A 27,595-nucleotide genomic window follows, 5' to 3' on the forward strand; every position below is an offset into this window, starting at 1 on the left:
TTCAAGATAATTCTTCTGTGAAACTCTAGATATGTGATAGCTAGAAATGGGAAATTACTGGGTCTTAAATTCTAATATATAATCTTGATGAGAGATGAAAACAGTGCAAGCCAATAGTTTTTTTAATATATCAAGTATTATTTGGGTAACATTGTAATAATTCTGATTGTTTTGATAGACGAACCAATACTCAACCTACCTCTAAAACGCACCTGAGTGAAAAAAATTGGTAACTCAAGATACCTATTTATATATTTTACTTTACACTTGCAAAATAACCCATGTGGTGTATATACAGTCTGAAAATATGTAATTTTAGTAATAGCACTAAAGTCCAAGTTCAAAGATAATCTTTGCATTTACACTAACAGACTTCATAGCATATGATTCATTATACCAATTGAGTATTTTAAAAACAACAAACCCACTAACTTACTACATAATGCATATACTAATATTGCATTTGATATTCCTATACTTACCTTTAATCTCGATACTGTCTCACAATTTCCAACTATATCAGAAAAATTCACAGGTCGGTATTTCTCTATCCTATATTATAAAGAATTCTATATCATAAAAAGTCAAATTACACTGAAGAATGTAAAAGATGAAAACACTTTCTAAATTCACAACAATTCAAAGCTAGTAAAATAATTTTAACAAGACACAAGCTATTTTGAAATTATTTCAATCTACTGTAACCACTGTTTGCATTTCCTTTAGGTTTTTAAGCATTTTAAACTTTCATACACATCACAAGACAGGCATACCATAAACCAGAAATAGTTTGCAAATGAAAGCTTTCTAGAAAATAGTTATCCAAAAAAATGAGCCATCCTAACAGTAAAACTGTAAAAGTACCACAACTACAAATAATATTAGTTAAATATACAACTCTTCCCTTAATAGCTAATGGTACAACTGATACTTAAAAAGTAAATGTGGATAAAAGTGAAACTATCCTTCAACAGTCCAAGTAATAACCGATACTTAAAAAATATATGGATGAAATAAACCTAAAAATAAGCGTTCTATCTATCCATGCAACTGTTTATACTGTGATTCGTGTATGGAAGTTCTTCTGAATTAATACTAATAGTAATATAGATAGGGATAGTATCACTGATACTAATATCATTACTGTCCATGTTAACTCTCTTTCATATTCTTATTAAAGTTCTTTCTAAGTTTTACGAGTAATAGGCTAACAAAGCCCATACACATGATAAATGAAACATTTGTTTTGAACTTGAAGGGCTTACCACGGGCGTCCATCATTCTTCTTTGACGTACTACTACTAGGCCTGCTAGTGCTAGGTGTAGGATTAACAGTTTGATTATTTATCACATTATCACCTTTTACTTCTTCGCTATCAACATCCATTTCATGAACATCGGTCATTCTTAAGATAACTTGCTCAAAACTATCCTTCTTTACTATATGATAAATTTAAAACGAATATAACTTTTGTCATTGGTATCAAAATTAAAACTTAATTTCTAACGCTAATATGGTAGTTTTTATAGTATTATTACAACCGCAATTAAAACCATTTCCCGCCAAATTTATTGCTAAAGTATGCTTGCGCCCTCTTACGCAAAAATATAAACACCTTTTATTCGGCATGCGCTGAGGAAGTTTTAAACTTTATTTATGATTATTTAACATGAAAACTGCGAAAGAAGTATTTCTAAAACAAAACTTTTAATACAGTTAGTAGTATTCGCAAATTGCAAGTCCAACGCGCTAACCATCAGTTGTTTATAGAAGATAGTTAAGATAGAAATTTATTTTCTAGCTGATAGAACAGTGGTTCTTAACCTTGTTGGAGGTATTGAACCTTAGAAGTTTCGTACTTGCATTCACTAAACCCTTCATAATTGCAAATATAAAATATCATTTTTTCAAATTCAAAACATAAGTAGATATTTTATTAGTGCACAAAATGAACCATGCATCAGTTGCACACAATATCACTGTGTTCAAAGAACAAAACCAACAAAACATGAATTTCACACAAAAACAAAAACATAACTCAATGAATATTTACTGCAAATCAATGTGACTGTTGCTGTTACTTTTCAGAGACAAGTTCAGAAATGCGCGGCTTCACCGTGGCAAGTACCACTCTCATATCATTTCGCAACAAAGTCTGTTCCTTTTCTTCATTTTTATCTCTAGTATCCTCGAAAAGGATTGCTCGCAAAGATACGTTGTAACAAACGGTATGAGTATCTCAAGGGCTTTCTTAACAGTAAGAGGGTACGCTACGATTTGGTGACACCAAAACGTTGAGAGCGTTGTTGTTCTGAAAAGTTGCTGTTGAATCTGGCTCTGCTGAAGTTCAATGATTTCGTCGAGGTATTCATCATTGACATCTGCTGTCGCAACACTAAACGTGAACAGCTGTCTCACCCATGCTGGATATGACTCTCTGGTGGGAAAGTATCCGTCGAGAGACTTTGTGAGCTCATCTAAGTGCATGGCAATTGCTTGCTTCAGTTCCCCGGATACAGAAATGTCTCCGATTTCAGACACATCTTCGATCTTACTTACATAGTCGTCCAGCAGAGGAAAGTTTGCAAAATTATCATTCTCTTTTCGTCGTTTCCATAACGATAGTTTTTTTTGAAAAGCCTTCAGGTTTTCTTCTGCTTCGAAGTTGTTGACTCCACCGCCTTGCATCTGTTGATTGAGAGCATTGAAGATATCGACCATATACGCCAAAATGAGAATGAAGTCAGATTTTTCGAAGAAATCTGCATGACCCAATGTTGGTGCTCTCGCAAAAACAGTGCTAATTCCACACGCATGGCAAAAACACGATTCAGCACCTGTCTCCGGGATAACCACCGAACGTTAGAATGGTACAGAAGTACCTCGAATTCAGAGCTCATTTCATTACACAGCTCTTTGAAGATGTTGTGCTTCAGGGCACTATTTCGCACAAAGTTTTAATACTTTTGCCAGTTTTGAAGGCAAGGTTTTTGTTGCCAACGCATGCCTGTGCAGAACACAGTGCGTTACAATGATGTATGGTGCATCGGCTTTCACCAGCGCACCAAAACCAGAATTTCGTCCCAGCATGACTGGAGCTCCATCCGAACAAACTGCAGAAACCATATCTCACGAAAAATCGTTGTTTCTGAAGAAGTCATCCACAAGTTTCTTCACGTTGGCTGCCTTAGTTGTTGTTGTAAGAGGCTTACAAAATAAAAAATCTTCTTTTATTTCGTCATTCTTCACATAGCACACGAAAAAACGTGAATCGAGATATAAATAAATTTCTTATCGTTTACTGAACTTCGAATTATTTTCATATCTCGATTCACATTTTTACATGCTTGAACAGTTTGGTAACTTTTAATCCACGCTAACTCGGCTATATTAATGTAAAAAATAAACTCACTTGTACAAATTAACTCAATATACGCTATAGCTAACTGTAAACTATACGATCTGACGACGAGCTAATTTGAAATATCGCCATTTTTCTAATACACAAATATAAATAACTTTGCGATTGGTGAACCTATTATTTAATTTTGTTATTTTTGTCGCCTATACAATTTTAACTATATCTTTTTTTTTTCCAAAAACGTGAACACATTGACTGATTCACTTTATCACAATGTTCCTTAACCTGGGTTCAATCGAACCCCAGGGGTTCGGCAGAGGTCAAAGAACACACAGTGTGTGTTCTTTAATTTCAAGCAGTATCTCCAATATTGGTTCAACAACAGCAAAAATATCGGACAAGCATATGACACCAGAATAGGTGCGGTACCAAATTACACTTATGCTCCCCAGTGGCTCAGCGGTATGTTTGAGGACTTACAACGCTAAAAACCGGGTTTCGATACCCGTGGTGGGCAGAGCACAGATAGCCCATTGTATAGCTTTGTGCTTAATTCAAAACAACAACCAAATTACGCAGGGACCAATGTCGGCTCGACACCTTTGGTCTTTTGTCAGCAGTCTATCGTATGCTGGCTATCGTTTTGTATAGGTTATAGAATATAAAGATATTTCAGTTTTATACTATTGAAACATCTTTTATGTAGCTTATTTAATGTTTGAAATATATTGTGTTTTAAAGTTACATGCATGATTAATGAATTTCATTACAACTTGCTTTTCAGTTGCATATGTAAACTAATATTTTTGATATAGACTACTTGAATTCTACATTATGTTTTTCCCTAACTTTTAAAAGCTAAAACATGTTTTATTTTTTGATCAAACAAAAGGAATTCAGGATATCATTTCTTTTGTTTGTTTCGAATTAAGCACAAAGCTATACAATGGGCTACCTGTGCTCTTCTACCATGGGTATTGAAACCCGATTTTCAGCATTATACGTCCGTAGACATACTGCTGTGCCACAAGGGAAGATATATTAGTAAATATGAGAATGTATAACTATATTATATTAAAAATATTAAAGGCTTAATACTTAAAGAAAAAAACATTGACAAAGCAGAATATTGATTATTTCAGTATGTAATACAATTTACACTCAAAATAATGCAGTAAGGATGTTCTTTTACATTTGTTATTAAGAACGTATATTTTTCAGTTATAAAACATAAAAACGTTATGCTAGCACAGTATAATTATATACTCTGAAATACCTAGACTCCTAGAGTAATTATGCATTAATACAACTGTTAAACTTGTATTCACATTTTCAATCACATCACCATTAATATATATTGAACACAACCAAAATTATGTTGATCTCATAAATGAATAAAATATGGACTAATACCTATTTTCACCAGCACAGAAACTTTGATCAATAACACGATTGATCATCTTTACCAATAACGGTACTTTGAAACTAAAATAAGAAAATAATAAAAATCAATTCAAATAACATAAAAATGATGAAAACTATTTTACATTTTCGATTTCAATCTAATTTATGATATCAAAGAAATTAGTTTTTCAACTATCTGAATTAGTTTTTATAGGCTCCATTTGTTGTCAATTTCAACATTGGTTAATACTGTGATAATCAATAAATACAAATACACTACAATCAGGTCTCCTGCTGGTACAGCGGTACGTCTTCAGATTTAGAACGCTAAGATAAGGTGTTCGATTTCCCCCTCGATGGACTCAGCAGATAGTCCGATGTGACTTTGCTATAAAAAACACACACACTAAAATCAGTTTGGGGCTATCTTAGAATAAAATATGCATATTGCTGTTGTTATACATATCCAGCAATTAAATAATAAAACTGTTAAGTCAACAATCACAAAAAACTACTCTCCACTCAGCTGCATCTGCCCACAAAAACATGAAGTTGTCGTTTTAAGACTGGTTCTCTGTATCAAGGGCATTTAACTCTAGCTACCATTCAAAATCACGATATTAGTGTAATGCAATGTTAGGTACTTGAAAATCAAGTGTTTTGAAAATCTAAGGTGACAAACATTGTCTAACCATTTATAAGCTAGTTAGTATTACATCAGTAGTTGTAAATGATTATTTTTTAAATTTTATTTTATTTTTTGACATTCATTTTGCAGTTCATAAAAGTTTTCAGGATAACAACTACTTTTATAGCTAAACAAAAAGGAAAATTTAAAACTTACGATATTTAAACAAAGTAATAAGACAAATTTTATTTTTTAAATAACAGTTTAAATGCATAACAATAAAAAATGTTAGTGAATAATATTACACATGTTCACACACTACCAGAAAATAGTTTTTGGAAGCAATACTGAGTTTGTTGGGTGTAGTTACTCGCTGGGTGAATGAGGTGAATTGAGAGTACACAACATGTTCAACTTTTTCTTGTTAACAGCATATCTGTGAACTAAATTCTAATATAACATTTTCAAATTTTCTGTTTCAAGTGTAAAAGTATGTGAATTAAAGATAAAATGTTGCAACTTGTGTGCTTTAGCAGAAAACTCCCCAATGGGCTATATAAAGTCAGTAAACCGCGGGAATCAAGCCCCAGTTATAGTATTGCAAATCTGAAACTTATCTCTGATCCACAGCGATGGCTTTGGTATTGCAACAAACGATTGGTTTACGTAATAACAGATAACATGTTGTTATATACGGAAAAACTTGTTCACGTTGTTCACTACAGTAGTTTGTAAAATTTTAATTTCCATAGCCTTTTAAATAGTTTCCAAATTCGTACTGAGATGTTTTTTATTGCTGCCAAACCCTTTTTTAACTTTTTGTTATCTTCTTTTTATGAGATTACTCACTGTTATTGTTTTCAATTAAGCACAAAGCTACAAAATGAGTCATATGTATGCTGCCCACCAGGGGTATCGAAAGTCGGTTTCTAGCGTAGTAAGTCCGCAGACATACCACTCTGTCAGTGGGGGTCCTCATGGTGGTTCAGCTATAAGTTAGGGAGCTTATAATGCTAACAATTTTATTTCCAACTGTAACATTAAAATCGTTTTTTTACAAGAGAAGCAATTGATTGGAAGTAAAATAATGCGTTTGGAAAGTAAAATTACTTTGTTTATATTATATATTTTGTGGTCAAATTATGCATTTATTGACCTTTATTATTGGTCTTTGTTGCAAATCTATGATAGTAGAAATTAGTCAATATTCTTAACAATTCTTTACACTGTGCTAGATAGATTTTATAATGTAATAGCTTTCAACAAGGCCCAGCACGGCCAGGTGGTTCGGGCGCTCTACTCGTAATCTGAAAGTCGTGGGGTCGTTCTTATGAACTATAAGTTTCACTATTCGTTAGTATAAGAGTAAATCAAGCGTTAGCTAGGGTGGTGATGACTAACTGCTTTCCCTCTGGTCTTGGACTGCTAAATTAGGAATGGCTAGCGTACATAGTCCTTGTGTAACTTTGCGAAAGTTAAAAATAAACAAACAAGCTTTTAATAAATGTGAGTTTAAAATGATTTTTTTTTACTTTATGTAAAATTACCTATTAGTAGATAAAACGTCAAAATGTATTTTCATAGAGATAAAACAATAGCAAATGTTTTACTACGAGTCCAGTATAGATTGAAGCGTATTAATATATACACCCTTGTGCAAATTAATTGAAACAAGATGGAAAATTACGATTTTTTCAATTTTTTGCGTTTTATTTCTGAGAATCCAAAAATTACTCACAAATTAATAAATGATATGACCGCCTTTATTTTTCAGAAGATCATTAATCCGCTTCGGCATCGAGTCCATGAGCTGACTGCAATCTTTAATAACTTTTGGATCGCGGTACCATACCTCAATTATGGCCTCAATTAGCTTATCTTTCGTAGTACAGTCTTTTCCCCGAAGTCTTTCTTTACAAATCGCCCAAAGATTTTCAGTAGGATTTAAGTCCAGAGAGTTTCCAGGCCAGTCCAGCACCTTTATTCGCGTTGTAGTAATAAAATTCTTCACAAGTTTTGATGTGTGGCACGGAGCCAGATCTTGCTGAAAAATGCCAGATCCATCAGGAAATCTCTTTTTCAATTCTGGAACGACTCTTCTCTGCAAAACTTCGATGTACTGTGGTTCTGTACTGTAAACATAAATTATCAGCACCAATTCATCACCAGGTGCTTGGATGAATAAAAGGTTTAAGTTTGTTTGTTTGTTTGCCTTTTTGAATTTCGCACAAAGCTACTCGAGGGCTATCTGTGCTAGCCGTCCCTAATTTAGCAGTGTAAGACTAGAGGGAAAACAGCTAGTCATCACCACCCACCGCCAACTCTTGGGCTACTCTTTTACCAAAAAATAGTGGGATTAGCTGTCACATTATAACGTCCCCACGGCTGAAAGGGCGAGCATGTTTGGCGCGACGGGGGTGCGAACCCACGACCCTCAGATTACGAGTCGCACGCCTTAACACGCTTGGCCATGCCGGGCACTGCTACGCAGTGGGCTATGCCCATCACGGGTATCGAAACCCTGTTTCTAGCGGTGTGAGTCTGCAGACATACCTGTGTGCCAATAGGGGGCAGGGTGTGTTCAAAGATATGACAGCTAGAACCTGGTTAAATTTTGAATTTCAGTAACTTTCCAAATGCTTTTGACTTTCATTAGTACATTAGATATACTACAAATTTTCTAAATAATTATGTTTTTCATACGAATTAAATATGCAGAATAACATGTCCATATTTTAGCTTGATTTTTGTTCATTTTAAGTAATGTTTACTCTTATAATGAATTTATACTGTGTATCATTTACCTGTATGATAATTTTAGACGATACAACATTTATCCACCCCTAAGTTGAATATATGTCTGTAACTGATCGATAAGTAATCATTTTAAGTAATGTTTACTCTTATAATGAATTTATACTGTGTATCATTTACCTGTATGATAATTTTAGACGATACAACATTTATCCACCCCTAAGTTGAATATATGTCTGTAACTGATCGATAAGTTTCATTTGTCGTATGTAATCATTATTGGTATGTTGGATTTTTTCTGTGTAACATCTATTGGTATGTTTTATTTATCCTGTAGAACCTTTATTTATATGTTGGGTTTGCTTTTCAAACGTTTATTGATGTGTTGCAATTGTTTTGTGAAATGGTTATTGGTGTGTTGGATTTCATTTTGTAACGTTTATCAGTATTTTACCTCAGTCGTCCGTAAAATCTATTTTAATGTTAATCCTACCCCCTAATCTTTATTAGTATGTTACTTCTAATATCTATAGCATCTACTGGTATATTAATTTTGTTCTTTGTAGCCTTTATTAGTATGCTGAATCTATCCCTAAAACATTTATTGGAATTTATTTGTAATATTCATTGTTGTATTGATTTTAGCCCGTTTTAGGAGAACAAGTACAAAGTTATAAGAAATTTAAAAAATCCAGACTAACGAAACATATGATTTATGTATTATTTTACATTCATTTGTAATTTAAAGAAATTTCTTTTTGTGTATCTTCGTAGGATGGTGTCATCTACCACAAGATAAAAACATCTGAATATTCACTGCTAAATGCTCGATAAATACATGCACAGATATATAAATAGATTCCAGAAACGACTTGCGAGTTCTTAGTGACATACAACAAAAGTATTACCAATCTATAGCAATGATTTCCAATATCACTCGTAATAAGTTCTATTTAAAAAGATAGTGCAATGTTTCTAATATCCATTTTTATGATCGATTTTAACATTTGTTTGAATTATAAGTGAGATAATACTCTTTTTTTTTTCTTGTTGCCTGGCATGGTCAGATGGATAGAACATTAGGGATTATCATAAAGAAATGCTAATACCAATCAGAAGATAAGAAACAAGTATAGATACTTTCTGCAAAGCAGGAAAATTTTGATTTTAATGCATACTTGTAGACCTTGTTTAATTACCTTGGAGCTTAACTAAAATCTCGATAACTTGCTTTTGAAATCAAATTCCCCTGTGGGGCAGTGGTAAGCTTACTAAACGTTACTAAAATCCGGGGCTCAACTGTCTGCGGTGGACTCAGCAGATAATAGAATGTGGTTTTTCTTTTAAATAAACAAACAAATTGAATATCAACCTACGAATATGTCATTTAACGATGGTAGAACACGTGTTTAAAATATATTTATTCAATTTACTAAAACCCAAAAGGACCACCTCTAAAAGTTAACACTCTATGCCCATCCATTTATCACTGAAAATATATCTTGATTACAGTAATTGTTTGTTTGTTTGTTTTTTGAATTTCGCACAAAGCTACTCGAGGGCTATCTGTGCTAGCCGTCTCTAATTTAGCAGTGTAAGACTAGAGGGAAGGCAGCTAGTCATCACCACCCACCGCCAACTCTTTTACCAACGAATAGTGGGATTGACCGTAACATTATAACGTCCCCACGGCTGGGAGGGCAAGCATGTTTGGCGCGACGGGGATGCGAACCCACGACCCTCAGATTACGAGTCGCACGCCTTAACGCGCATGGCCATGCCGGGCCCTTGATTACAGTAAAATTTCGTTTGTTTGAATTTCACTCAAACTGCAGGCGGGCTCTCTGCGATAGCTGACCCAAATTTAGAATTGAAAAACTAAAGGGAAGATAAGTAGTCATCACTTCCTCGTCAACTTTTAGAATACTCTTTAACCAACAAATGGTATGATTGGCCGTCATATTATAAAGACGTCGTATGTAACCTTTATTATTATATTATATTTGTCGTATGTAGCCTGTTTGACCGACTTAATTATAGATTTCGAACATTACAGTGTTCAATTTCAGCGAATTACTTTGGACTTTATAATTTCTACGAGTACATTAAATATCTTTGCTGGAAGGAGTCATTTTGTATCTGGTGCGAGGCCAATCAAGAAACGACAGCTAGTTAGCTTAAGCAACGTATGACAATATCAACTCAGAATTAATTTATTCGTCGTGGACATGGATCGCCGATAAAATATTTAGTTCTAGACTAGATTTCAGACTCAGTGTTATCTGTAAGTTTGTAAAATTCTTGTATATAAACCATCATTTGTGATAACTATTAGTAATAACCATTTTTATAAATTGTATTGTTCTTATGTTTGTATATTAAAACATATTTATGTTAAAAAATAAAATTATTTGTATCAATCATCTTGGCAAACAACAGAAATTTAATAATGTTAACATTTGATTAACTACAAAGCTAAAATGGAACTTCAGGCTACTTGAAGTAGTAGTACGCAACGTAATAAATCGGAGACTCGTCCGAAATAAATTATAGCACGTAACAATATCTAAAATTTCTTGTTAAATGCGTATTGTGAAAGTTCCGCCTGTTTTCTAAGTCTGTAGAAAATTTTTGAGCGTAAGAATCAAGAATGTACACGTCTACAGTAATACTAGTGTTGTTTGGGAGACTTAACTTTCGAGAACCTCGCCTAAAGTTTATAAATCGACGCACTATGAGGCAGTTTAATACTGTTGATTTGCTACAGCAATATACTATAAGCCTCGGAAGCTATACCGGTAATAAACGCCTATTAATCGGAAGACTACAGATATTTGACCAAGAAAATTTATATATTTTTAACATTACAAACCATTCAACTGAAGAAAACAAACTTCGGACGTTAGAATTTCTACAAAGACATCACACAACTTCAGCGGAAAAGCTCAGGTGGGAGAAGTGATAGATAGGTTATTCGTTAGAGAACTGTACCGATATAACACAGCATTATTCGTTCGTTGTGAACAGTCGATCAAATATTCAGTTCCAGACTATATAAAAGACTCAGTATTGTTTATAAGTTTTTAGTGTGTGTGTGTGTATATATATATTATTATTTGTAATAATCGTTATTACAAATTGTATTGTTATTTGTATATCATATTTGTGTAACGAAAGAAAACTGTGTGTATCAATCTTGTTGGTAAATATCATAAATTGGATATATATTTACATCCAATTAATTTCTAAATTAAAATCAAAATTTTATGCTATTTGAACTTGTAATACGTAATATAATAAATCGCAGACTCGTCTGAGATAAATTATAATTCGTAACAAGATAAAAACAAATATGTTCAAAAAGTGTTAACTTTTGCAAATCAAAGTCTCCTTCATTGATGATTTTATTAAATTAAGCTTTTATTAGTATAGGTGAAAACTATGTTGGGACAAGAAAAATAAAGTTCTATGAAGCAATGAGTGCAATAATGAGAACCAATGTAGAATCAAGAGCAAGGTAAATCTGCGTACACTAATTGATGGGACAGTGAGACACTATGTGGTAAAATAAGGCCATGAGTATGAAAGCATCCATTTACAACTTGGTGACTGATAATACATTGGACAGTAGAAGTTTGAAGGAACCAAAAAGAAGGAAGACTGTTGAGGTATCTGCAATCATCACAAGAGCTCATGGAAATAAAAGCAAGCAGGACATCCAGCTCCTAAAAGTCTTGAAAGGTGATATTCAGAAAGGAGGTTTATTGGAATGGAAGAAAGCACAGAAAAATCTTCACTAAGAAACTTTGGGACAACGCCCAGAAAAAGTCAAGTATAGAGGACTGGAAGAAAGTGCTATACTATATATATCAAAGTAATTCTACTGGGGAGGTTAAATATATCATAGTATCTACAGAATACCAGATTAAAATGATAAAGTTGGTTTTTGAGTCAGTTGTGGGAGAATACCTATGAGCATAAAAGATGGCAAACACAATCACTAGAAACTTTCATTGGCCAAAGTCATTGGAAATATGGCCAGATTCTACAAGCTATCTGACATCTGTCAAAGGAGAATACTTCGAGGGAAGGTATCCATGGTGCCACTGGGTAAGATGGATTTCATAAGAGAATAAATGGAGTCTTAAGGAGCATGCTGAAGAAGAATTGTCAGGAGAGGCTACATAACCAGGATAGGTACCTACAGAGAATTATTTGCTTACCAATGAAGTCCCATAAGCAAGCACAAAATCTTTACCCTTTGAGTTACTGTACAAAAGAACAGTACGAGGTCCAACACAGATACTGAATGGAGAAGAGTCAGAAGAGAGGAACATATTTCAGTATGTTTTAGACTGTAGAAACTGAATGAAGGAGGCCTGTCAACATGCTGAAAAAGTTAAGGATTGACATTTTGAGGTCTGACAAGAAGAAAAGAAGGTCTTGGTTTTGCTACCCACATAGATCCTGATATAGGCAGAATCTAAAGAAATATCTTTTGTGACACCAGTTCAAGAAAAGGCCGTTTGAGTTAGTAAACTTGGCATCAATGTTAAATCACACGATTAGGAAGATATTGAACAAAATCATCAACAGCATTATGAGGATGACTGTAAAAGTCAAATGGGAAGGCCACCTGAAAAAACTTGGAGAGCTATTTGGGCGAGTGAGGGCAGCAGGTTAGACTATCTATGCATTATAGCAATTATCCTGTGCTGGACTTTCTTGGACAGAAGACTGGCAGCCAATAGACACTAACCTACATACAAGATGCACTCACTTTAATGACCACATAGCAAGAGAAATCCTTCCTGGAGTTATTGAGATATTATAGAAAGTTCATCCCAAACTACACTGAAGTTGCTGCATCACCTACTCACCTGACAAAGAAGAGCTAACACCACAATGTGAAATGGGAATAACCACAGCAGATGGCATTCCAGAAGATGAAAAACGTGTTAAGAAGTTCACCAATCCTTAGAATGCCAGACTTTAACAAACTGTTCATCATTCATGCCAATGCTTCTGACATTGGAATTAGAGTAGTACTTCTGTAAGAATACATAGATGGACTATTTTTCATAAGATATTTAAGTCAAAAACTGTTGAGTAATGAGAAAAAAAAACCCTCTGTGATTGAACAAATGTATCTGTTCATCATATTTGTCATACAGAAAATCCAGACCTACCTTTACAGGAAGAAGTTTATCATCCAGACAGATATTTAACCCCTTGCCAACATCTAGAGGTGCAAACTAAATATTGCAAGGATCATCAAATAGGCATTGTAGCTCCAGAACTACTGATCACACATTGAGGCCATCAAGAGAAACACAAATATTGATACAAACTGTATGAGTAGACTTTGTGCATGAAATGAGAACAATCTTCATATATAGTATAAAAAATATTGTAGATATTTTTCTTGAACAGAGGCTTATTGTTAGATATATATGAATGTTTCAGTTCAATTTAAAAATCACTATTCACTAAACAATGTAATATGTTAACTTCTTTACAAAGAAACAGACCACAACAAACTAAAGCACCAGTGAAAATGATATGTTTTATTTTCATACTAGTGGGTTTTTATACATCAACATGTCTATGGTGCATCTACATGTTAAATACTATGTGAATATCACATGCTGAACACTTAAATGGCAATAACCTTGTAAAGATTTTACTAAACTAAAAAATACAACATCAAATATAACTTCAACAGATGTACAAGTTAGCTTAAAAAGTGTTGATAAATTAAAAAACTGAACATATTTCCAAACTAAAAATACAATTTAAATTTGACAGTTCTACTAGAATAAAAATACAATTAAGTAGACTATTAAAAGTAAAATGTTGAACTGGGTCTACGTGCCTAGTTTTAAAACTTCTGTGTCAGCTGAGTAACAAGTAACTCACACTCAAACATCACAACACATTTTAGTTTCTCCTGAATTGCCCTTTAACTTTAGTATGATGAAATAAACACACATTCCTTTTAATCACAAACTGACTTCATTCACAGAAGATATTTCACAGATTGGGAAATTATCTGCACAAAACTACCACAACAATTTTTTAAAAGAAAAATATTTAAAAACTAATTTCTCACAAAGATCAGGACTGCTTCAACTGAATGTTGATATAAGGGCAATAGGAGACACTTCATATCAGTTAGATATAGGAATTTTACATCAATTCTACTGACTTTTACAAGCTTAAAAAAATCTTTTAAATTCCAACATGGAAGAGATTAGAAGCACGTATAATTTTTACTGAATCCAATTCATACATTAAACTTGAATTTTAGTAAGTAAAAGCATTATATATTGATTTCCTTTTCATTTTTAAGCTTAAAAATTTTTTTTAGTTCTAGCATGTGAAAAATTAGAAGCATGCATCATTTTTACAAAATCTAATTCATGCACAAACCTTGAGTAAACATATCAAGAATAAATGTTTTTGATATGGATAAATACAATATTTTTAGTGTGGAAGTATTATCACTAAACAAGTTTTGTGTCTTTGCTAATAAATTAGGATAGAGCATAATATTTAATTTACTTTCCATTTTCCCAGGCACTTATCCCCTAATAAACAATTTTTATGATCACAGACAAATGAAACATAAAATAAATCATCCAAGACTAGATCCTAAGAACCAAACTCCAGCAGAGCTTCATCACCCACTCAGGGGATCTTCACGACAATATATAGCATATAAAAGCTTCTCAGTCATAACTTCTTGTGATGAATACTGTGGTAGTTTTATCATGAACATACAGGTCTCTACCCTAATAAACCTGGAATCTGGGGATCCTAGGTATCAAAGATATCAACAGTTTTATGAACATATGAAGAAATAAAAATATGCAAAAATAAGAAAATTAAAAAATTACAATGTGCAAGATAAGCCACTAAAAATTCTTCAGTTTTATTCTTTATTTTCCTATCAGCAATTTTGTGAGCAATTTTTCTTTTTCAAGTCATAAACAAACCTGCTACTTAATGAAAAACTACTGCAGAACTTTCCAAAATGAAACAAAACACACACACAAAGTGTAAAGCAATAAGATAATGACAGCATAAGAAAACTGAAGAAAATAGTGATGAGCTATCATTTAAGGTTAAGGAAATAGAAAATGATTAAAAGATATAGTATATGGATATAAACAGTTAACAAGAAAAAAAATTCAAAGAGTAAATTAAGATTATTTTAAAACTAGCATACATCTGTCAAAAATGACAGAGCAAGTACTACCACCCCACTACATAGCATACCTTAATCTCACATTTCATAGATAACTGAAACAAATAAATTCTGCAAAATCAAGCTTCACCAACAAAGAGGCATAGAAGTACAGTTGAGGCAGTCAAAAACTGGAAAGTTCCTTTGTTAGCCAATCAAAATTAAGACTTGTGAAATTAATTTGTGATGTATTCATAAAATAATTATTTGTTAAAATCAGTTACATTAAAGATTTCTAATATATAGAAAATCATTGCATTTTGGTAACACTATGTTCCAAGAAAGGCTTTTGTGTCATGTTGCCTAACAACAAAAATGTAACCTAATATACATTGTATTGATAATAAACAACAATAAAGTTAATTACATCAAGTAATCCTTTGCCCATATATAAGCATAAAAAAAAACCAGCAAACGAGTTAAATAATAATTGGGAGTTTCAAAACCTCCAAATAGGGATCCTAAAAAGTTACAAAACAAGGCTGGAGATATTGTAGACATTATATACTTAAATTAAAATTATCTATTTTTAATACATCAAATGTAACTCCAGGTATGGAGCCAAAACAGGGGTTTGGAGGATGGGTAAATAACATCTACAGTATCTCCAGCATTGTTTCCTTACTTGTTTTTACAATCCTTATTTGCAAGTTTTAAATTCCCAATCTTTTATTTAACTTGTTTGCTATTTTTTTATGCTCATTTATGACCAAACAATTACTTGATGTTGTAGCTAATTTTATACATTAAAACATAGCTATTATTTGGTTGGCATTTAATGGCACAAAGCAACAAAAGGCTATCTACACCAAAGAATTGGTGAAATAACAAACCAACCTTTATGTAAAGAGGAATTGTTTCATTTCTTTTGGGAAGTAAACAATACCATGAAAAATGTTAAAAGGGTAAAGGAAATCATAAAACATAGCAACAAATATAATATAGTTAAAATTAAAGTAAAAATGGTGTGTGCTAAAATATGAGTAAAATTAGAAAGCACAGTCAAAATGGACAGTGACACTGTCCAAAGTCAATGGCAAATTCTGAGCATAAACATGTCTAATATGGTGCTGCTACTCACAGTAATAACAATGATACAACAATAAAATATGAGCTATGATGATGTAAGTGTCACAAAGGCCACACAATGGTGTATCAACACCAGATAAAAGAAAACAATGGGTTAAAAAACTGTGACCAATGCAAAGCCTTGCCAGATAACTTCCTCCTTATGATCCTTGCAGATACCAGATGGCCAAAGAGTAATTAGTGGGTTTGATCTAGAAAAGCTTGAGGAATTATATTTAAACTTGTTCACAGGATCACAAGTTCATATACAGAACAGACCCAGCCATAATGGCACCAGAGAAGACAGAATTAGTTGTGGTGTCAGCAAGCTTGTTCCCCTGAATGTTAACATGGTCTGGTATACAGAAAACAAACAAACAAACAGATGACAAATAAAATTAGGCTAGGTGGTTTAAAATGTCAAGGAGAACTGAGTGAGAAGTTAACATGAAGTGATTTTAGGGCCTGTAAACAGCTAAGAGAGTCTGTGTAAACAGTACAGTCAAAGTACCAGTTAGCTGCTACACAGTGGCAGATTTAAGGTTATGTGGGCCATACATCCCATGTAACTTTACATAAAATAAACTTATCAATGGGCCCTAGGGCTGTGCCCCCTCTAGCTTCCACCTGAATATGCCACTACTGATATATGATCCAGGCCAAGAGAGATGGCATACAAGTTGGCAATAAATACAGAAACTATAAAGGAAAGTCTGTATGTAACTATAAATCCATGAGAAACCATGGCAGAGCACACAAAAACACCTGACTTCAAACCATCCATATAAATAGGTATGGAGGGATGATTTGAGAGATGTTCAGCAAAGAGAAAGCAGTACTTCCAATTTGGAGTATCTGCCTTCTTCAGATGACTCAGAGAAAGATCACACATGGGAATGGTAACAAACCATGAAGGAATGGGTCAAGCACTAGACTGGGAAACTTCATCCAATACCATTCCCAAGTCAATCATGTGTGCCAACACATGAAGGCCAAAAGACGAAATAATGGACCATTTTCTACTGAATAGGACAGTCCACTGAGGATGGAATTACAATAAAAGGTGGGGTGCTGTGGCAAGGATTGTAGTTTAGCAGCATACTGCAGGGAGGTTTGCAAATGGTGGAGTTGTAGAGGTGGTTCATGGGAATCAGTGTACAAACTCTGGACTGGTGAAGTGTAGAATGCCCCTGTGCAAAGCTGGAGCCCCTGATGGTGAATGGGGTCCAGCATTCTAAGTGTTGAAGGCATGAATAAATCATAATTGAGTTTTGATCTCATGAGGGCATGATAAATTTGTAGCACAGAACATCTATCAGGTCTCCAAGAGGTGGTAGAGAGGACATGGAGGATGTTGAGTTCCCTAGTAAACCAGACATAAAGCTGCTTGACATGTGGAATAAAAGCCAGCTTGCAATCAAAAACAAGTCCCTAAAACTTTGTTTCTGGCACCATGGGAAAAACATCATCAACAAACTGGGATCAGGATGCAATCTCCACTGGTGGTAAAAGCATATGCAAACGGTTTCCAAAGAAGAATAATTGGATAATTTGATAAATTACTCAATATTTTACTTGATAAAATATAAGTGTTAACAATAAAAGACATACATTTTGGGTAACAAAAAATAACTAACCTATTTTAGAATGTCTAAGAAATTGTGAACAGGTGAGTAGTATTCAAACATTTGATTTTACAACATTATAGACCACAATACCATTAAAAGATTTAATCTTTGTTTTAAATTCATTAATAGAACGATATTGTTATCCTTTTATAGAACTGGAAAAAAAGGAAATATGGTTCCAAAAACAAAAAAGATATATTAAGTTTCTGTATTTATAATACTTATAAATTGTTTCAATAACAGGTTTTTAAACAATTGATAGAAATTCCAAAGGGAGCTAACTATTAAACTTGTATAGTGAATTTATATTTGTACTATTACAAAAATGTATTTATTAAAAACTACGCAAATCCAGATATTTTTACTTTAATGTACAGATCTATAGATGATTTAATTAGTATAAATAATTCTGAATAATATAATGTTATTGACACCATTTATTGAATTAGAAATTAAAAATACTTCAACTTTTAATACAGATACACATTATTTAGATTTAGAAATTAAAGCAACTGATAAAAAGGATATCAATATAAAGGTTTTTGATAAAAGAAAATATTTTGACTGTCCAATTTAAGGCTTACTTACCCTCCTTAAATAGTAATGTGCTATATTCTGTAATAAACATTATAACTTCACACTTATTCAGATAATGTAAAATATGTAATAAATTACAATATTTTATTAGTAATATTGAAATACCAATACAAAAATTAAGTTAATGGATTTAGTAAAAAAATTTTAGATAAAATTATTAAACTGTTCTGTAATAAATACAAAAATGTACTAAATAAAGACAAAAACAAATAAAAAATCAGAGAAAAGTTACTAAACATTACTAATAATTATTTGTAGTTAAAAATAAGGTCAAGAACTTGGCACTACTTTATGGGGATGTACACCTTGAGCTGCATATAAAAGCATGACAGTCACAGTAACCTTAGTATTCTGATATGGTTCAATGTTGTGTTAATCAATGCCTCTACCATACTTAGGACAGGAATGATAACAACAATGTTTCATCTTTCTTACCCCCACACAGTAGTACCTTATTTCTTATTTTCATCTTTTTACCTTTATCTTTTTCTTATTTTTATTTTAACTTGGAAGAGCATTCACCTTCCCACAACTTTCTGCAGACAGTGAAGGGTGTTATAGATATTGGATGATGTGGGCTTGAGCCCCTACATGTCACTTTCCTAATTTCCAGTCTAACTGTGTATTTCTTATGAGACTAGTGAATTGAAGGTTAAGACTCATGGATGGTGTTATCCCCCCCTCATTGTGGGTACTACTTCTTTAGTCACCTCCAAAACCTAGAATACATTTTATGATCTCACATTGCAGCTTGTACCCTAGGATCTTTTTTAAAAATGCAGTATATTTTGTTTATTTTTTAAAATTTTAATGCATTTTCTTTTGGCTTTAAAAATTATAGTTATAATACAATTAATTAGAGGCTGGGATTTGCTGTTTCTAATGATTTTATTTACTTATTTAACTTCATTTAAATTTATATTTAATTTTACTAACACACACACATACAGCCTTAACAGTCAATATTAATGGTTGTAAAGTGTTATTTGAGCTGAATATTTACTGTTTAAGGTGATTTTTGCCCAAATGTTCTATTAGGATTTTGTGTAATACCTTGCAATTCCTATTAGGAATCACGGTTCACTATCACGGTTCATGGTTACCATATTATTCCAATCACATGCTACATTCTGTTCTCATGTTTTGGTTCCTTTCAGAACATCATGTACTAGTTTTCTATACACCAACAGGCTTGTTTCTGGTAGAAAGTCTTTGTTTCAAATGTCACCAAAAGGAGATAAAAAATAAAACTTAAGTTTCTTTTAAGGTGATTTATCTCAAACAGTATAATGTTTTTATTAACATAGTATAACTTGTTTCTTGCTTTACGGGATTTTGCTCATGACTACAAGGGATATCTGCACTACTTATCCCTAATATTGAAGTGACAGAGAAGAGCTTAGATAATAATATTTCCCTCAATATTATTTAATGGATATCTGAACTTGTCCCTAATTTTGAAGTGATAAGACCAGTAGGAAGGCCAATCACTGCCACATATTACATTAAGTAAATTTACAATTTTGCACATCACAATACTTGATGTAAAGAGTTGAAGAAAAACAAACAACAAAACTGAATTAAATAACTTATTTTCTTTGAAGAGCACATAGAAGACTCCAAGAGTGATTAATAGAATTAAATGCAATACTTATGGCATTTTTGCTAACTTTGTTCTTATTTAACTCATAAGGTATTAACAACCCTGTAACCAAATGGTTCTCAAACTAACTCAGTCTACAAAAAAGTAACAAGTACACAGAATACTAAAAGTTCTACATCAGGTTGTCAAAACAAGTTTGAAAATCTTAAATTTGAATAGCACGATTATTTATTTAGAATGAACTGAACAGTTGTTTTGTATTTTCTTCATTGAATGTTTCCATAGACCAGTAGCTGGGAATCACTGATGCAACTAAGTAATGAAAGTGACTCCACAATCTAAAAATTTATTTAAAAAATCACTAGAGTCCATATGGGCCCCATTTGTAATTCTAGGAATAAGAGATATTATTTTATGTAAAATTTAAGCTTTAGTATTTTTAAATTATGGGAAGCACAAGATTGAGGAAAATAATGCTCATGGGTATCGAGAAAGAATTATCTTAATACTGAATGAGGAAAATATTGTTCATGTGCAGATGGGTTGCCAGATTTTTCAACTAAAACAAGTCCAACACAAGTTACTCATTGAGCAACCAGTATTAAGTGATGAAGTCTGGTAAAAAACAACTATACTGTAATGCAATATAGTATCAAATATTAAAGCAAATGTAAAAAAAACAAAGCCTGAATCCATAAGAAATATGAAAACTTGACTTTATTGGTGTAGCAGAATGAAAGCATCTTAAGGCAGGCTGAGGAAACTTTTTAATGTGTACCAAGACAGAAGTATTATGAGATGCTTGCCATTGTAAATGTTTCTGAAAGGTATATAAGAAAAAGAACATATGAAATTCATTGAAATAAAATAATATTTGGGATCATTTAATGCATTTCAAATACTTACTGAGGGTTCTGAAAGAGGAACAGTCCTTACATTAAAGAAATCTGTTCATGTGAAAGATGATGTCCTTCATTGAATTAAAGGATTTTAAAATAAAATTTCTAACAAACTGAACCTGTTAGAATTAATGTTTTACTAATTTTGGGATTTATATAAATTAAGTTCTTAAAACCCTACAAAAGAGAAGGAAAATACTTTTCTTATATATATATATATATATATATCAAAAACTAATAACATGCTATGACTTTAACTTTTAAGGCACAAGCAAATAGTTGTTAGTTATTTTATCTCCATTAGCAAATATGGGGCTGACATTAACAATATTATTATTCTCTAAAGTTAATTGTATCTGTTTCATATATAATTATTCAACCAATTAAATATTAATAAATAGAAGTATAAATATTCATTTCAATGACATGTGATAGTGTCTTCTTTTCAAATATTTCATTTGATAACTTGTACTTGTAGTCTGATATTAAAAGTTATGGTTTAAATGTCAAAGCTGATGAAGCATTAGAAATCAATAGACATGACATATGTGTTAATAATGGTCAAGCTAAGACAAATGTGGAAATAAATAAAAACTATGCAGATTATGTGATTTCTATTTTGTTATTATACTATGTAAAAAAATTTTGTTCCTAGATGGTATGTGTTATTTCTTAAGTACTTATGTTATAAAAGTACAGAAAATGGCCATTATTCCTTTCAAACTTTGCTTTTGTGACCTGGATAATGAAATTTACCTATTTTCTATGTAAAAACGGACAAATTTGCACATTTTCATTTTTATAAGGTCTGAATAAAACAATATATGAATCAAGATTTACATGTATTTATACTAAAGTTATACAAAAATGTTTAGAAATGAGTAGTTTTTCCAGATTTGCAATTGCAACGTAAATCACTTTCACATATCAGAACCCAAATATAGTCTCCCATCGTGCTTTTATTATACGTTCCTTGGTAGCGGTGTTCAAAGTCCAGTATATCTTGGTGGAAGCACTTGCCTTGCTTCTCTGAGTATGCTCCCATGTTCTCCTTGAATTTATCAAGATGAGTGTCAAAGATATGGACATTCAGGGATATCCTGTAGCCCATTTTGCCATAGTTCTTCACCAGAGCCTCAACCAGTTCTACATAATTTTCGGCCTTGTGATTGCCTAAGAAGCCTCGAACCATTGCAACAAAGTTGCACCAAGCTTTTTATCCTTCCTTCTGAGCTTCTTGGGGAAATCTGTGCACTCCAGGATCTTCTTTATTTGTGGTCCAATGAAGACACCAGCTTTGACCTTTGCTGCAAACAGCTTAGGAAAGAAGTTTCAAAAGGTACAAGAGCTGTGACAAATTGTTTATAAAACCCAATTTTATGTGCAATGGTGGGAACAACACCTTCTGGTGGTCCACTAGTGGCTCACACTTCACATTGTGCCTCCCCACAGAGGACTAAATCCACTGTGGCCAATGCTTCCTGTTGTTGTGTGCTGCAGTGTCCCTGCTTTCCTAAAGGCAAAGGTAACAGGGAAACTTGGTAAAGCCTCCTTGGATAGGTATACATGTTCACTTAGGCAGCTAGAACTAAACTGAAGTGGTGAGCCCCTGTATATATATTACTATGGAGAGTTCTAGAAAATTTTAGAAGATTCTTAAAAATTCTCATAAGTTCTGCAACATTCTAGAAAGTTCTTGTAAGTTTGAGAAAATTCTCTATCTGCTACTCAGCACTGAATCTACCTGGAATGTTCTGGAAAATGGATAAATTTGGAAATTTCATTACAGTGGTCACAAAAGCAAAGTTTGAAGAGTAAAATAGGCCTTTTCCATTTACTTTAGGCATAAGCAATTTGGAAATAACACTTTCTGCCCAGGAACAAGAAGTAGTAAAAATTTGTTACATAGTGTTATCTGTTCAATAAAATTGGCTTAACAAAATAAAATATAATAATGATTAGATTTTGTTCTTTTAAAGCAAATTATGTTACCATTCAAGTAAAAATGAGTCATGAAATTTAAGATTCATTATAGGACCTAACTTCTCAAGACCTTCTATAATGTTGAGTCTATTCACCAGTCCATAGATTACGACACACATTCATATACTTCATTTATGATAACTTCTTGAGGGTCAACCTGGTTTACTGGGGCACTGAGTCTATTTATCTACCCATAGGTTACTAATCCATTCAGATACTTCATTTATGTAACTGAACCTAGTTTTCTGGAATATTGAATTTATTCACTAGTTCATGCACTATTAATCCACATGAAAAAATTCAAATCATGAATGAAGTATTTCTATCCTATATTAATGGGACATGATCAATACCATCATCTCTCTCCACTAAAGATCTTCTACTCAAGAGCTATTCATATGTGATACACATATATTCCCTTCACCTTTGGACAGCAATTCTCAAAGAACATGCACCAGATTGTATGATTCTGGATTGAGGCTGCACTTTATGTATTTATTTACTGTGCATTTGAAGGAGACGTCTTTGAAGCAAAACATAATACAGAATTTTTCCTAAATGGTGCTGAGCCACTGGACAATAAATTTATGTGCCACATGTCTATACCTTTAGAAGATGTTAGTTTTAATGTTAGCAGGAAGCTGATTAAATAGCAATGGCAATTTCATACAGTCATCTATTCTACCATCTGATTCTGGACAAATTAAACCTGTGAAGCCCTTCCTTTTAGGTGGAATAAGAAGGTGGTAGAAATACATTCTTTTATACATTATTAATAGTGATATTTAAAATGGTCTATTTTTCACACACTATTGAGTAAAAATATTAAACACTGAAAAAGAGCATACTGGCACTAAACATTTTGAGGATTTTTCCTCTACAGGCGTACCATTTGAGATGCCTCTTGTTATTGATAAAAGAGTTAAGCCAATTTTCTTCATTTAATATTAATAAAAAAAATGACTTAATATTGATATAAAACATCTTGGAAAGAGACCTTCATGAGAATGAAGTTTTTTTTTTTTAAATATGTGTTTCTAAATTATTTATTTACTAAACTGTAGACCCCACCAGTAGAGAATGGAATTGGTAATTTGAGTATTATAAATGGACAAAAATAGTTTTTAAGATATATACAAGTTATTAAACATGAGTAAATATTAGATGAGTTGCAAATGAAAGATAGATAACAAACAAATGCAGTTATATTATTTTATATATAAATCATTACAAATTCTAAGAACTTACAAATGACAGCAAAGCAGAATATGCAGTATGTCAACTACACTAAATCTGCAAAATATCTAATTCTGATGAGACCTTTTCTCCAATACCAAGGCTTATCATACTGACTGGGATACAACTGACATATTAGTGGTATTTTTATCATCTTCATGAACAACAATTATTATAATGTACAAGTTGTTATCATTTGGTGTTAATTCTTTTCATTGTTAGTTTCTTTTGTATAAAACAAAAGCTCTTGATGCAGGTAAGAATTTTATAAATGTCTAAACTTGATAATATATTATGTTGTTTACTACTGCAGAATTGCAGAGTTGTGACACCAACACAATGATTCCAGTAAAAGAGACCAAGCCACTAAAAGAAAATAACTCAATTAGATGTGATTAAACTGACCTGGTCTATTGTCAGGAGGAGCTATTTTCATGGGGTATGGTGGTACATGGGCTGCATCAGCCTGACCGTCTTTACATGGGCAGGTGCTTGGAATACGGTCTTGGTTGCAAGCAAATTTGACAAACTTGCGGAGTTCCTCTATTGACAGACTCTCCAAAGCATTCCAAAAGTATTCGACATGGACATCAGTTTCCGTCAAACCCACATGATATATTGTGTGGGACTTTGAAAGACAAAAAAGCAGAGAGAAAACAGTTAATACAAAATAAAAGCAAATGTAAAATAAAACAGATTAAGTTAAATGTACTTCACATACATATTTTAACAGTATATTGAAAAACTGATACAATACATACATGACTTTAGGACTAATACTGAAGATAAATATTATTTTGACTTTAGCTATCTTCTTCCATTTTATTCATAATTTGTGAATTAGCTGAAATAAAAATCATGTTTCACTGCAGATTTTTAATTTTCTTCTTAATGTCTACCATAGATTTCAAATAAGAGATTCATGGTTTCTTATTTAGCCAGCTTTCAGCATTTAGCACCTTAAACATAACTATGCATGAATGAGTACTCCTCTTTTTAGGACTAGATATAGTAATTACATACAGTAAGGTAATGGCAGTAGGATATCAATGGTTTTTATAGTTATTATATTATACAATCATCTGAGGCTAGTTACTAAACGGACTTAGATAATCAGAGGCTATTAACCATGATAATGATACAGTAATCAGCTCTCACTGTTATTGTTTATAAGATGAAATAAAATTAAGCAATACTTACACCTAACAAAAATATTAAAAAAAAGTCCTATTAATGTTAGTGTACCTTATATTGTGTTCACAGTATTTTAAATTATTAAAGTTTGAATAAAAAATTCCGTACTTGAGAAACAAATATTTGTACTTTTTATAAATACCACATGCAAAATGCCAGACTCTGGAATGTCATGTATATTCTATACACTACATGTATGTTATATGTGCTCTATTTACCACATGTAAGCTGTCAGCTAATAAACACAAATTTAAAAAATATTTTAGATTACATACTTTCAGAAACTCCAAGTCAATCTCTGGCACACCACAAATTCTCATTTCTATATCTTGAGGAGACATTAGATGCAAGAGTGTCAGAGGTATAATAGATGCTAACCCTGCTCTAATAGCTTCCATTCTGTCTCTGGCTTCAAGTTCCCTCATTCGCAAAGTTTTCACTAATTCAACATATTGTTCATGATTTTCCCAGCTGTACCAAAGAAAGTTACAAAAAAACTCTAATGCTATTAAGACCTAAACAGATTTACTTCATATTAAATTTGTTTTAATGACAAGCTTTCATGTTTATCTTCACAAGAGGAACTAACTTTGTTTAGCCATAAACATCATATCAAAACAATTTTAACTCTTATCTTTACAAAAAGAACAAACATTTACAATGCACAGTTAGGCATACTCTATATTAAAACCATTTTAATAGTTAGCTTTCACTCTTATTTTTATAATAAAAACAAATACTTTTAAAAACACACATACAAATTTACTCCAAATTAAAATAATTTTAATTACAAGAAGTCAATGTCAGAAAAAGAAATGTAGGTTCAATTTTGATACAAAATTAAAAAAAAAAACCCTATAATCTGAGCATTTTTAAAACGTGGATCTTTACTCTTCATTTTGCCCCTGAAGAAGAACAGTTCACCTTTTGAAAGCACTCAGGTTATGGGGTTTTTATCATTTAATAACAACCATTCATTTTTATTTTAAAGGTGACAAGCTGAGGTACCCATCCTTTGTTCCTTGTCATGAACTTAAAAAAATGTAGAGGAACTGCTATGACAAATGACACAAAAATCCTACTTTCACACAACTTATTTAAAGTATATGATTACAGTATTCATTATTACCTCACTAAACATTTTGTATAAGCTTAAAGAACTAACTATGTACATACTTAAAACATGCTGCACACTATGTGATCATCAGAGTGACTTAGTATGAAGTAGCAGCAGCCATGCAGTGGCAGTAGGGGTGCATTTTTTACCTACTTTCAACACTCATATCGTAATATTTTTCTACACTGTTACAAATCTTTAATTAATTGCCAGTGTTAGCTGCAGAAGTGTCTTATGGGATGAAGTTGTAAGGACACAGGTCAAAGTAGGAAGTGAGTATAACTTAAAAAACAGCTCTTTGCATCAGCATTATGACCACTGTTGTTGCACCAATTACATCTGAGACTATATATCATAGCAACAGTGGTGTCCTTTTTTTTTCACTGCCTTTCTTCATTCAGTGCTGGCTTACTCTCTGAGATATCTTGAGCTATCTGCTGTGTTCATTGAGAAGAACTGAACCCCTGATTATAGGCTTACTGCTGTCCAACAGTAGGGGACAGAAAATTGCACAGTTTTTTGTTTTGTGTAATAACACAGCACTGTATAGCAAGGTAGTAAACATTAACTGTCAATGATAATAAATTAAATTGGGAAGAGTCTGTGGTGAAAATCTTGGAAGAATAATCTAAAAAACAGCACTGATAATGGCCATTTTGTTTGTTCATCTTTCAGTTTTATCTTTGCAAAATTAACTAATACTATTAAGCAACAAACAGGTTTACTCGGTATTAAAACCAATAATAGCAACTTTTCACATTTATCTTTATAAAAAAACAAAAAAGAACAAATATTGTTGAGAATTAAAACAGGCTAACTCTATATTAAAACATTTTAAACAACAAACTCAATTATATTCTGAGAATTGTTTGT

At 32.4% G+C, this 27,595-nt stretch overlaps 2 protein-coding genes across 6 annotated transcripts in view; both read right to left on the reverse strand.

Annotated features, from left to right (window-relative positions):
* LOC143244724 (replication factor C subunit 2-like) overlaps positions 1 to 1,568 on the reverse strand; it is a 30,104-nt gene extending 28,536 nt beyond the window's left edge. Inside the window, 2 exon segments of the mRNA XM_076489882.1 lie at positions 483 to 552; positions 1,266 to 1,568. Of these exon segments, the coding sequence (XP_076345997.1) occupies positions 483 to 552; positions 1,266 to 1,405 (210 nt within the window). The 5' untranslated portion in view covers positions 1,406 to 1,568.
* Positions 1,569 to 13,694: 12,126 nt separating this feature from the next.
* Positions 13,695 to 27,595, reverse strand: part of LOC143244726 (putative E3 ubiquitin-protein ligase HECTD4) — a 216,974-nt gene continuing 203,073 nt past the window's right edge. For 4 of the 5 annotated variants that reach the window (XM_076489886.1, XM_076489885.1, XM_076489884.1 and 1 more), the window contains exons 64-66: positions 25,881 to 26,076; positions 24,817 to 25,039; positions 13,695 to 14,967 (exon numbers count right to left, since the gene is read on the reverse strand). In XM_076489886.1, the coding sequence (XP_076346001.1) occupies positions 14,831 to 14,967; positions 24,817 to 25,039; positions 25,881 to 26,076 (556 nt within the window). In that variant the 3' untranslated portion in view covers positions 13,695 to 14,830. Of the gene's footprint in view, positions 14,968 to 24,816; positions 25,040 to 25,880; positions 26,077 to 27,595 lie in introns of those variants that run through there. The other variant, XM_076489888.1, reaches the window with a different exon arrangement.

Source organism: Tachypleus tridentatus, chromosome 2 (genome assembly GCF_004210375.1).
Source record: "Tachypleus tridentatus isolate NWPU-2018 chromosome 2, ASM421037v1, whole genome shotgun sequence".
In the NCBI taxonomy this organism is placed as follows: Eukaryota; Metazoa; Arthropoda; class Merostomata; order Xiphosura; family Limulidae; genus Tachypleus; species Tachypleus tridentatus.